Source organism: Buteo buteo, chromosome 6 (genome assembly GCF_964188355.1).
Source record: "Buteo buteo chromosome 6, bButBut1.hap1.1, whole genome shotgun sequence".
Taxonomy (NCBI): Eukaryota; Metazoa; Chordata; class Aves; order Accipitriformes; family Accipitridae; genus Buteo; species Buteo buteo.
The window spans coordinates 17,329,730-17,343,444 of record NC_134176.1 but is presented as its reverse complement, the minus strand read 5'-3'; the positions used below and the strand labels follow the sequence as shown (position 1 = coordinate 17,343,444).

The following is a 13,715-nucleotide window of genomic DNA, read 5'->3' as shown; positions in this document are numbered from 1 at the left end:
CTTCACACCATACTTGGTTAAAAACCAAAGAAATTAATGGAAATTCACTTCGATAGTAAGGGAATCTGCATTTAAGACTAGTCATCAAATACCCCATGAAAGCATGTCAGGAAGGGCTTGTTACAAAACTGGTGAAAAGTGACTTGTCTTTCATTAACACTACCAGCTACACCTGGCTGTAGACTGGAGGAAATACCAGTGACTTTTGGACAAGGAAAAATAGTTTCTGTGTTTTCAGGGGTTAATAATGTATATAAGGATAATGGTTGAAAGATGAGCACTAGTACAATGTGGTATGCACACACAAATGTTTTGCTGGATCATGGGAATTTAGCCAGCAATGTGCGTGCGTAAGTGCATGTCCTTTGGTCAATCAGTCATTTTTCAGAGGGTTTACAATTTTCCCTATGAAAAGGACGGTGCGGGTGTATTTATCCAGAATCACCAGGAGAAAGGGCCTGTTGAATCTGACTCGAGGCGGGTGAGGAAAATCACCAGATCTCCAGGTAACCTCCTTCACTGTGGCCCCCGCTGCTTCAGTGCCATTCTCATGAACATTCAGCACGGCTTTGTGGATCACCTGCAAGGACACAAAGCAAAACAGCCTCCAGCTGACAACCCAGCAAGACTAGAGCAGCCTGTCACCCTCCTCGCTCTTGCCAAAGGGAGCCCTGTCTGGGGCGAGACCTGGCAGCACCAGCCTCTGGGAAGGTCATCACCAGCCGCTCCCCCTCCCACCGCAGCGCAATCAGCCATCAGCCCACTCCTGCTACCCTCCTCCGCTGCGTGTGCAGAGAGTAACCCTCAAAGAGCAGACGGCCAAAGAGCACTCAAGATGACTGATCGCAAGAAGCTCTAGAAGCAAAGGAACCTGGTAATTTAGCCTAGACTTAGTTTTGCCTTTGGCAGCTTCATGTATTATTGTGAATTTACCCTATCATCTAGCTGAAAAAAATAACTTTTTGAGGGCACTAGAAGGACAGGAATAACAGCCTTTTGCCCTCTGTAGGCAGAATTAGAGGAAATTTTACCAAAGCTAATGTGCTACCTTTAGATAATTTTGTTTAGTAGCCAAAAGAACATTTAATTATACGTATGTCTTCTTCCTTCTCGAACCACGTGTGTATAACCCCTTGTAAGCATGTGTAGCTTCAGGTTTAGGAAAGATAGGGCTTGGTTTGTTTCCAGGCTGGCAGCTGTTGATGATTGAGGGATGCTTCAGAGAGACTGGGATAAGCTTTTCATGGGATATTAATGTCAGGTTCCTGGGAACAAAGAAATCCTGTGGTCGCTGTGTTTCACATGCTGACTTACTTTTGAAACCATCAGTACAGGCTCCTCAGTAATCCCTGACAGATCAGCTTGTTCAGTGAATAGATCAATCATACCCACTTGTTTGACTATCCTTTTCACATCATAGGTACCAGAAATAGAAAATTTTGGAATGTGCAGATGTATTTTTCTGTAACAAATAACACAAATACAGACAAACTGTCATCTAGGTAACACTCCTCAATGGCTTCAGTATAGTGACACTTCACATTTATTTCTCTAAATGTTAAAAATCTGCTCTCAGGGTTCAGATAGCACTTCTGACCAGGTTAGCTATCTCACGTGGAGGGTTGGAGCAGAATGAGCTTGTTATCCTCTGCCTCCACAGTAGGGTTCAAGGAGTGGGGTGGAAGACACAACCATACCAACTCTGTGGCAAACAGAGCTACTACTGCCAGGTAGCAGGTGTTTTTCAAAAGATCATAGCTAGCTGTCCTAAGGCTGTTCAAATATACAACAGGGCTTGGGCCACAACAGAAATAGCTGCAGTAATGGTGAATTAATAAATTTCCACTTTTACATACAATGCCCTCAACACCCTAACACCCAATAGCTGCTCCATTGTAGTTTCACAATGCCCATATGAAACAGGGGTCTGTTAACTTCATCATGGTGCTAAGCAACATGTGATTGAGCCAGGAACTTAACCCAAGATGCATCCCACATTCAATGCCCTATTTGTTCATTACTCACAGCTCTTCTTCATTTTCCAGCTAAGAAAAGGAAAGTCCTGCACAGAGAGGGACCATTAAGTGAATAGAGTTCAGTAAAATAACCTGACCTTTAATGTTTTGTCTTGGTGAGATGAACTCTACTAATCTATAACGTTGGTCACCTCTCACCTTAGCAAAACCAGTTACCTGTCTTGGAGGAACTTTTCCCATTTAGATACAGTCCTTTTCAAGAGAGCATCTTCCACCTGCTTCATCTTCCCTTCGTTGGGCAAAACAAATAATGCTGCAGCTTTTCCATTGTAAGGTATCTGAACCAGCCAACAGGACAGCTCTTCATCAAAGTAATTTCTGTAGTAACCCTTTCGATACATCATGTCAACTTTTATAGATGTTTTCTGGTCCACAAAAAAATCCTCCTGTTTTGTATATGAAGTACTGAAGGGTTTCTCCCAATGGGCTTATGACAAAAAGAAAATAATTCAGTGGAATACAAAGAGGAATGGACATGGTGAATAAAACAGGATTTAGTCCCACAGCCTTCCTTTGATTAGTGCAAATATCTTTTTCAGGGTACTGCATTCTCAGGTATTACAGCATTGCAGCTATTATTATTATTATTATTATTATTATTATTATTATTATTATTTCAGGTGCTTAAAGACAACTACAGGCAGATAATACTGAAAACACCATCTTTCACTAAAGCATGAGTCTATAATCACATTAAAGCATTTACCAAAATCAACAAAGATATTTGTTAAAAAAACCCCTAGTCTTTCACTCAACCAGATGCGGACATATTTATACTGACAACTAGTATACATGGTTTTATAGCAACATTTTCCAGATACTGAACATGGTTTCCTCCATTTAAAATATTTAAACTGCAGTTTCTTTCTCTTAAGTTTTCATTCCCTGTAGTAAGCACTAAGCATCTAAGTTACAACCTTCACACACTTTGATATTTCTTACCTTTAAAGAAGACATAGTTAACAAGAACCATTGCAGTGAGAGGATCAAGATTTTCCACTAGTTTAACAATTTTCCCATTTGTCTTTTCCTCAATGTAACTGTTGATCTGATTCTCAGCACCAGAGGAGTTGTTAAAGTCAGTAGAAAAGACTTCAGATTCATAAAAGCTTTTGACATCATCCAAGAACTTCTGTAGTGGTTTTAGCGTCTCTTCTATAAAAAGTGCATTGCCCAGGCTCAGCTGGAGCTCACTGTCTGAACGGTTCAGCATGTGGAGGAGTTGGCAAAAGCCTTCATGTATTTCCTGCTCCTGAGTCTTTTTCAGGTTAAAGGCAAGCCCTTCCAGAATCTGCGTCAGTGTTGCTGACTTGGCACCAAGTGCCAGCATTGCAAAGGAAGCAGAGATGCTTATGGGTGAAAAGAAAATATTTTGACCTGTTGCTTCAGATGCGACCAGCTTGTAAAATGAAAATGCAAAGTCAGCATTGCTGGGAACGAGTTTGACAAAGGTTTTGTTAACTGGATAAACTCCTTCCCCATGAGAACTGCGTCCTGGGTAATATGTCCCTTTAGGATCATCCTGCTTATTGCGGTAGCGAGGATGCTGATGACACTGGGCAATAGTATACAAACCAGCCAGCAATAAACACAAGGAGAAGTTGGGGTTCATTTTCCTTTTAACTGTTTCTGGAAAAGAGATAGACATACAAAACATGGCATGGAAATTAATTTCTTTATGCTGTGTGCTCCAGCCAAGTAAAATGAGGCTCTCAGAACACACCTGTTTTCCAAAATCCCTCACTTCATATTTCACACTCCTGATGCATGCCAGTGATTCCCAGAAAAAATATGCCTCCTCCTGATACACTATTTGTATAACCAAGTAGTCTCTCAAAAGAGGTCATTTTGATCATATTATCCTTTAAAAAACAGGGTAAGACTGAATTTTTTAAAATTTGCAAATAACTGGAAGCTTATGACCTTTTCCCCAGAGCAACTGGTAGAAGTTGTTTTTTTACTCAGTACTGCAGGATGGCTACTGCAGCCCTGTTAGTCTTCTTCAATTCATCAAATAATTAGAGAATTAAATCTGTGTTAAACAAAAACGTGATATAAACACAGATCATACTGTCTAGGACCAAAATTACAAAATACTTTTACAGTTTCTTCAAAGATAAAATATTGGATCACTGTGGTAGCAAAGTCTATAGGCATCTCTATTGTTTCCAGAACAAATTTTTATTTGATTTTGTGAAGTATCCTCTTCCCTAGCAGCCAGCTCTTGCTGGCTTTTGACATGTTTTGATTTTTTGCATGACAGTTACATCCCTTTGTTTACATGTAAAAAGGCGCCCTTCTGAGGCAACAACATTATCCCCCAAAATGAAATGTCCAAATGAGCCAAGGGAAAACTAAAAGGGTACTTACAGTGCTACAAAAAGGATCTTGCTGTGCCTTGCTTGCTCCTTGTTCTCTTCAGTATCATTGAGCAGGATTAAGCAGAGCACCCCCGTTAATCATTAATTAGTTCAAATAAAAATTGCCAGCAAGGATGCACAGCAAGCAGTAATGACACTAGATATTCTGGACAGACACCAGCTAACAGTGCTGGGTGGTGGGGCTGCAGACGAGAGGGAGCGGAGCAGGGACTGTACCTCCTGCTGCTTCCATGCTTGCGGGCTGACACAAGAAGCCTGCTGCTGTGGGTGCCTGGCAGGAGAGCCATAGCCATACCCTTCGTGGCCGGAGCCAAACGCTGTGACTTTATGTGGAGGCCACCTCTTGCCTGGGTCTGGCTGCAGGGGACGAAGCTGCCAGCACAGCCTCCCTGCCGGACCATCCTCTTAGCTTGGTCCTGGGGGACCAATAAACGGGACGGCGACACTGCCAGAGTCGTAACCTCTCTGTCAGGATTTCAAAACAAGGTTTGGATTTAGAAAGCCCTTCTGCCTTACTGTGTACCTCAGTCACAATCTTTGACACCACGTTTAATGGTTTCAGGCCTTTTCTGAAGGGGAGCAGACAGTATGTGATTGATGAACGGTCTCCAGGTTTCTTCAGAGAATAACATGTGGCATTACAACTCTAGTGAGACTTTTTCACACAATACAGCTGTTCGCTCACTGCTGTTCACCATCACCTGTGACTGAGTATTTAAAGAGCTGGTGAAGAGTTTTCCCCTGGGTTTTTAGAAAATACACAACAAAACCACCACAGCTAAGAAACAACACTTACACCGGACAGTTCCAGAGACTGACTGCAAAGACACAAACGTGGTCAGTGAGTATCTTGTTTCCTCAGCTTAGTCTTCTGTACCATATGAAACTGAAATGGACCCCAGCAGCACACAAAATAGGCTGCCAATTCACCTTTCAGCCAGTGCTAAAGACGACGTGTTGCATCGCTGGATGATATTCAGGGTTGAATATCATATGTGGACAGATCACTCAAGGACAAACTAAGGCAGGAAATGAATTTTTTAACAGATCTGGATGCCCCTGTGGGACTCCATTGTGTAGGATGGTTTTGTCATTCCACTTAGCAGTTATAGTGTCATTCCCATAATGTAGATGTGAAATATGCAATCTGCATCCCGTTGATTCCACATTGCCAGAACACCCCAAGAGGTTGATGGCAACCATCAGATTTTGAAGTGAGGGTAATATCTGTAGCCCATAAATCACTGAGCCATTGCCCAGTAACTACAAGGGGATTATGAACTGTCAAAAAGTAGCCAGCAATGCATGTGGTCACTGGCCTATTACAGCTTATAAAACAGTGAATAAGATTTACAAGATGGAAAACAGGAACTTGAGTATTTCCAGTTCAGCAAGCTTTGTAAACTCATACCAATAATCCTAAATCTTCATTAAGAGAGATCAGCTTGTCTGTTAACAGTGAGGCAGAAAGGCAGTAAATGGAGGGATGACCAGAAGGATGATTCCTTTTTGACTGGGGATGCATGCAAGGAAACAGATACCAATACAGATGTTCTTAGCTCATACTGGCACTGCAATAATGTAGAAATTTTCAACCTGTGGTTCAAGTTCAGGCCCTGTAATGGAACTCTGAAAGGCAATCAAGAAACACAAGCCAGCATGTGTCCCCTTGCATTCATTCCTCCCACCATTGCATTTATCCTTGGAGCACCAAAACAAAGCTGTTCCCTGTAAAATTGCATGTTACTGAATGTCACTGGTACCCATTCAAGGAGGATCTATAAATTCCGCTATGCCATTCATGGTGCTTATATATACCCCTAAATTTCCATCAAGAGGAAAGACATTGGGAAGGCACAACAGCTGACAGGGAGGATGCAAGCCCTGCTGGAAATGCTCCCCTGCCGTAATGAAAGCTGCAAGGAAGAAATGGTTGCAGGTCTGATGATTAAGCAACCGTCTCACAGAGTGGAAGAAGGGAAGATGGGGATGAGAGCTGGTTGGTAAGTACCTGGAGAAGACAATTAGGAAGAGAGGGCAGGCACTAGCAGAGGACAGAAACAATGAGCCTTTAGAATATATCCAGTCCCAGAAGTGAGACAAGAGACCAGGACATCTGAGTGTCTCTACAGGTGTGCTATTAAATCACTGGAAAACCATCTTATGTCTATTCCCATTATTGCAGCCATTTTTATTACATCAAGGCTGGATGGTATTAATTCTGGTATTTCCTAAAGACTGAATGTTTGGCCTTACAACCACAATATTCTGCTAATGTCCTTCTTTGGGATATCAGACAATTTTGTAACCTCAGTCTCAATCTGTCACCAGAACCTCATACTTGCAATGAAATGCTGTAGTATATCTTATCTTTAAAGGAAAACATAGATATACATAACCTCTGCTGAGAATCAAAGTTCTTTCTACTTTGCTCATAATTCTGTGTTATTTTCTTCACTTTCTAACCAAAGGTATATTTATCAGCCTCAGAGATTCTGGAAGCTGGGTCTGTTCAAAGCTACCTTCTGATGCTATCTAAAACCACATAAAGCAGGAAATGTTTGTGTTGCTTGCAACAGCAAAAACATTTATTGTGGTCTATAGCTTGGAGACCATCATGGGACTATGATTTGCAGCTTTACTACATCATGGGATAGCAATTCAGTGATGCCCAGCAATTAGCTATTTCATCCAGAGGACTTCCTTTTCCAGGTTCCACTATGCCAAAAAACTAGATATATAAAAGATAATGTACATAATTCATTCCTTACCCTGCAAGACAGCCAGTGCTTATTCTCTTCTGTTTTCTGGGCTTTGTTGCTTTTATACCTTTACATTTTATTTCCTTTCATTATATAATTTCCTACCTTGCCAAGATATTAGAGAGAGAGAATAAAAAAACCCACAACAAACATCCCCCACTAATTAAAAATTTCTGTGTGCTGGAAAATCAGACCATACTTTCTCAGCAATGTTAAACTTTGGGTTTTTAATACTGAGAACTGGTATACATTTTCCTAGAATGACACAAACTGGTCATGTGGACAATAAGTTGTCCTAAAGGACTATTGTAGTTTAACCCCAGCTGAAAACTAAGTACCACACAGCTGCTCTCTCACTCCCCCTCAGTGGGATGGGGGAGAGAACTGGAAGGGTAAAAGTGTGGAAACTCGTGGGTTGAGATAGAAAGTTTAACAGGTAAAGCAAAAGCTGCACGCGCAAGCAGAGCAAGACACGGAATGCATTCGCTACCTCCCATGGGCAGGCAGGTGTTCAGCCATCTCCAGGAAAGCAGGGCTCCATCACGCGTATCGCTTACTTGGGAAGACAAACGCCATCGCTCCAAACGTCCCCCCCTTCCTTCTTCTTTCCCCAGCTTTTGTGAAGTATGACATCATATAGTATGGAATTTCCTTTTGGTCAGTTGGGATCAGCTGTCCCAGCTGTGTCCCCTCACAACTTCTTGTGCACCCCCAGCCTACTCGCTGGTGGGGTGGTGTCCTGGTTTCAGCTGGGATAGAGTTAATTGTCTTCCTAGTAGCTGGTATAGTGTTATGTTTTGGATTTAGGATGAGAGGAATGTTGATAACACACTGATGTTTTCAGATGTTGCTAAGTAGTGTTTAGACTAAGTGAAGGATTTTTCAGCTTCTGATGCCCAGCCAGCGAGAAAGCTGGAGGGGCACAAGAAGTTGAGAGGGGACACAGCCAGGGCAGCTGACCCAAAGTGGCCAAAGGGATGTTCCATACCAATAGATGTCACAGCTAGTATATAAACTGGGGGGAGTTGGCCTGGTGGGGTTGCTGCTTGGGAACTAACTGAGCATTGGTTGGCAAGTGGTGAGCAATTGCATTGTGCATCACTTGTTTTGTATATTCCAATTCGATTCTCTCCCCCATCCCACTGGATGGGGGGGAGTGAGTGAGCGGCTGCGTGGTGCTTAGTTGCTGCCTGGGGTTAAACCACAACAGGTGGTTTAAGAAGCAGAAAACACCTTGACTCTGTGCAAGCACTGCTCAGCAATAACGAAAACATTGGTGTATTATCAACACTGTTTTCAGAACAAATTCAAAACATAGCCTCATACTAGATACTATGAAGAAAATTAACTCTATCCCAGCCAAAACCAACACAAGGACAAACCTAGAAGATGCTTCTCATTTTCCATTAACTCCACCCTTCATTTTAACAAGCATTTCTCCATCAGGGAACCCAGCTGCGCTCATTCCCTCATGCAGGTTTTGCTTCATCTATCTTCAAGAAATTAATTCTTCATGGACAAATGAAGGGATGCCATCCAGAGGGACCTTGTCAGGCCTGAGAGGTGGGCCTGTGCGAACCTCATGAAGTTCAACAAGGCCAAGTGCAAGGTCCTGCACGTGGGCCAGGGCAATCCCAAGCACAAATACAGGCTGGGTGATGAGTGGATTGAGAGCAGCCCTGCGGAGAACAACTTGGGGGTATTAGTGGCTGAAACACTGAGTATGAGCCAGCAATGTGCACTCGCATCCCAGAAAGCCAGTCGCATTCTGGGCTGCACCGAAAGAAGTGTAACCAGCAGGTTGAGGGAGGTGATTCCGCCCCTCCGCTCTGGTGACACCCCACCTGGAGTGCTGTGTTCAGCTCTGGGGACCCCAACATAAGAACGACATGGGCCTGCTTGAGCACGTCCAGAGGAGGGCCACGAAGATGATCAGGGGGCTGGAGCACCTCCCTTATGAGGACAGGCTGAGAGACATGGAATTGTTCAGCCTGGAGAAGAGAAGGCTCCAGGGAGACCTTAAAGGAGCCTTCCAGTACCTAAAGGTAACCTACAAGAAAGCTGGAGAAGGACTTTTTATCAGGGAGTGTAGCAATAAGACAAGGGGTAATGGTTTTAAACTGAAAGAGGGTAGATTTAGATTAGATGTCAGGAGGAAGTTCTCACTGTGGGGGTAGTGAGGCACTGGAACAGGTTTCCCAAAGAAGCTGTGGATGCCCCATTCCTGGAAGTGTTCAAGGCCAGGCTGGATGGGGCTTTGAGCAACCTGGTCTAGTGGAAGGTGTCCCTGCCCATGGCAGAGGGGGGTGGAACTAGATGGTCTTTAAGGTCCCTTCCAACCCAAACCGTTCTATGATTCTATGAAATCTTGATAATTGAATTTTAAATATAAAAGTTGAGGAAAAGGGAACACAAGAAGTATTGTAATCCAAAATAATTTTGTCATGTGGATGTGGTCTGCTCACATGTTTGCTTTTTTACTTATTGCTGAACCATACTCAGGAGAATGTCATCTGGCAGATATTCTTATCAAATACAAATTTCAAAAGGAATACAGTGTAAATGATGAAGATACTAATTTTTTTTTTACTGTATTGGTGAAGAATTTCACCATCTTCTTGGAAAAGAGCATTAGTATAGGTAAGAGTCTGTGCCAGGAAAGACAACTATGGTAATATGTAGCAGTGGCCAGGTCAACAGAGACATCCCTCTGTGCAAGCTCCCAAGCATCTGGCTCCTGAGCAGGAGCTCCAAGCTACGTCAGGTGTCGAGATGCCCCGCATGAGGTGTTCAACACCTCTGAATGGGAGCACACTGGTGGGGAGCTGCATTTAGGAGCCTGAAGGCAATACTGGAAAGGGAACTGCACCTTCTTCCCCTCAATCTCAAACCAAGGCTCTTGTCCTGTGGTTGTCTCATATGGCTGCATAGTCAAGCAGCAAAACAGAGCAGGGCACACCATTTTCCTTTTTAACTCAGCAGTACTAATCTTTTGCTTACTAACCTAGTGACTGAAGCACTTGATCACTTGATTTGGATACAAGACCCTCAAGTCTTACAAACCATTCTACCTGAGATAATCAGACCCAAATCATTCACTTGGCAGAGGAATAGCTCATCTTCAGGCTGCAAAAGCCTTATGAGAAAGTGAAGAGAAAGACAATTCCCAGCCTTCTTTCTGATGATCTTCTGCTTACAAATCGAATTGTATTGGTTTTATGTGGCAAGGTTTTGGTAGCGGGGGGGGGTTACAGGGGTGGCTTCTGTAAGAAGCTGCTGGAAGCTTCCCCTGTGTTCGAGAGAGAGCGAGCCCATACCAGCCGGCTCTAAGATGGACCCGCCGCCGGCCAAGGCCGAGCCAATCAGTGATAGTGGTAACGCCTCTGTGATAACATTTTTAAGAAGGAAAAAAAGTTGGGAGAGTGAGAAACAGCCGGGGGAGAGAGGAGTGAGAACATGTAAGAGAAACAAGCCTGCGGACACCAAGGTCAGTGAAGAAGGAGGGGGAGGAGATGCTCCAGGCGCCGGAGCGAAGATTCCCCTGCAGCCCGTGGTGAAGACCCTGGTGAGGCAGGCTGTCCCCCTGCAGTCCAGGGAGGTCCACGGTGGAGCAGATCTCCACCTGCAGCCCGTGGAGGACCCCACGCCGGAGCAGGTGGGTTCCTGAAGGAGGCTGTGACCCCGTGGGAACCCCGCGCTGGAGCAGGTTCCTGGCAGGACCTGCGGATCTGCGGAGAGAGGAGCCCACGGAGCAGGTTTTCTGGCAGGACTTGTGACCCCGTGGGGGACCCGCGCTGGAGCAGTAAGCTCCTGAAGGACTGCACCCCGTGGAAAGGACCCATGCTGGAGCAGTTCGTGAAGAGCTGCAGCCCGTGGGAATGGCCCACGTTGGAGAAGTTCGTGGAGGACTGACCCCGTGGGTGGGACCCCACGCTGGAGCGGGGGAAGAGTGTGATCAGCCCTCACCCTGAGGAGGTGAAGTGGCAGAAAATAACGTGTGATGACCGTAAACCCCATCCCTGTCCCCCTTGTGCCGCTGGGGGGGGCTTGGTGGAGAAATCCGGGAGTGAAGTTGTGCCCGGGAAGAAGGGAGGGGTGGTGGGAAGGTGTTCTGAGATTTCGTTTTATTTTCTCATTACCTTACTCTGGCTGATTTGTAATAAATTGAGCTAATTTTCCCTAAGCTGAGTCTGTTTTGCCCGTGACGGTAATTAGTGAATGATCTCTCCTGTCCTTATCTCGACCCGCAAGTTTCTGTTATATTTTCCTCTCCCCTGTCCAGCTGAGGATGGGGGAGTGATAGAACGGCTTTGGTGGGCACCTGGCGTCCAGCCAGAGTCAACCCATCACACGAATAAAATATAAAAACGACTTATACGATGTGTTTAGATAATTGTGTGTGAATACTTGTGTGTGTTTTCATCTACCTGTGAAAGACATATAATATTTATGTATGTTAATACACACACACCTATAGGTATTCATAGTACTGGAGAAAGATCAATTAGTATGATGTGTTAATCTAATAATGCAAGCACAAGCCTGGGAGGTAGGAAACTTAGGTTTCCTTCCAAGGACGATTCACATAGAAGAAGAAACAAAGGCCCTAGGAATTGTTTCTGAATGTGATACCTGATTGCACAAGATGTGCAAATGTTATTAATTCTAGTCATATGAGTAATGTGTGAGTAGTTCCTCTAAAGATAATCATTATCTTTGCTAAATCAGAACCTGTGGCAATAATTAATGTGTTATGATTTAAATTGAAAAAAACCTGGAGAAAAGGTATCTCAAAATAATTATGATGTTTTGATAATATAACAATAACTTCAAAAGACTTTTTAAGAGCTTTGAAGAATTGCACATTTACTAGATTTTATATGCAATTGTTTTAAACCAATTTTTGCTAAAAGCTAGTTAAAATGAGATTTTTTTCTATCCTGCTATGAAGTGATGTAAAAATATTTTAAGTATATTTACCAAGATTTTGTTGAAAAACCTGAAAATCACTGTCAAGTGTAAATGAAAGGGAAAAAAAAATAGTATGTTAAAAATAAGGCGATGAAATAAGTTGATTATGCTGTAAATACCCAGGCTGAGAGACATTAACTGTTTCAGAGAATCTGTCATCAGAATGGATTATGCCATTAGTTATCACCATTTGATTATTTTATTCTTAGTTAGTTGTAGACTCCTTCCAGCAAGCTGCGGTGAGGTAGAAACTCCTATCTTTACCTGATCTTGAAGTATTATGATGGTTTAGTATCCAGCTCCTCTATAGGCAAACTATCCTATCATTGACTTCAGTAGCATCCAGCTAACAATCTGGCCTGAAAAAAGTAATGAGATTAAAAATCTGAGCCTATCCTGCTGTTCTGGTCTAATGCAGATTAAAAGCACAATGTCAAGGCATGGTGCTGATTCAGATCACACATGGAATTTTCATAGTACAAACATTCATGAACCCTTTTTTTTTTTTCAAACTGCACTCCTAGAAAAAAAGAAAAAAACATAAAAATGACTCAGAGTCAACATGGTGGCACTCACTACACTCTGATACAGGCAAGACAAAGCAGAGTATTAAACAAAATGTTCTGTAAGCAGTGCAGTTAATAAAGCCTGGTTTACTAAGGATTTATGGCTTTCCTCACCACAACAACCACAGCTTTACTCCACAGCCCCCTGAATGACTCCTACCAGGCAGGAGAGCAGGGCTGGGGCTCAGGCTAAGACTAGGGCTAGGGCTTGGGTTCCCTGCCATGCACTCACATTGCCTGCTGCAACCGGCAGAATTTAAAGCAGCTGAGTCCTGCTTGCCTTCCCCACAGCAGGCACAAACTTGGATTTCCTTGATTTTCACAGAGTAACATAATGGTTTTTCAATCTCCTACCTCTCTGTTAAGCCTGACTGAAATTTGCCAGTAAGCTGCAATGTTATGGAGAGTAGCTAAGGGAAGGCAAGTGGCTACAAACATGAAAATTTGATGCTGTTTCCTTTGGAAACCAAGCTGGTTATTTTATTTTCTTTGTGTTTGGGGTTATGAGAGTCACACTTTCCCAGTTTTTCCAGTTCATGTGACTCCATTTCTCACTAGCTATCATGAATATTTTCATAGTCCTTACATTTACTTATTAAAAACCCCCAATTTATTATACATTACCTTTTAATAATGATGTATCTCCATTTGTATCATCATTAGCTTTTCTTTTACATCCTCTCTAGGAAAAGCTTGTAGACAGTCCAACACTTGGTGGAGTGATTTAGCAGTACAAAATGGTTGAAGAGTAGGTTTGGTAAACCCTAAAACTGTTTTATAACATTTTATAACCAGACTGGATATTCCAGATCACCATATATTTCAACTGAGATTCTGTGTCATTCATTAATAGGTACCATTGGAGGAGAGAACTTTGAAAAATCAATTTCTAAAAGCATAACGATCCTGAATCTAAGCTTTATTCTAGTTACCTGATAAATCCTACTGAAGAACTCTGATAAAATTGGTTTGAGTGACTATTCAGTTAGCAAATCCAGC

The 13,715-nt window shown here is 43.0% G+C and overlaps 1 protein-coding gene across 2 annotated transcripts; it reads right to left on the bottom strand.

Moving 5' to 3' along the window:
* Positions 1–242: 242 nt before the first annotated feature.
* Positions 243–4,465, bottom strand: LOC142032424 (alpha-1-antitrypsin-like). 2 transcript variants are annotated; one of them, XM_075031070.1, is made up of 5 exons: positions 4,407–4,465; positions 2,979–3,665; positions 2,193–2,463; positions 1,315–1,462; positions 243–580 (listed from the first exon to the last, which is right to left on the bottom strand). In XM_075031070.1, exons 2-5 carry the CDS (start codon positions 3,646–3,648, stop codon positions 374–376), a joined length of 1,296 nt encoding a protein of 431 aa, XP_074887171.1. In that variant the 5' UTR covers positions 3,649–3,665; positions 4,407–4,465; the 3' UTR covers positions 243–373. The 2 variants fall into 2 exon arrangements, with proteins under 2 accessions (XP_074887171.1, XP_074887170.1); XM_075031069.1 differs by lacking the exon at positions 4,407–4,465 and having other exon boundaries at positions 2,979–3,693.
* Positions 4,466–13,715: the final 9,250 nt, after the last annotated feature.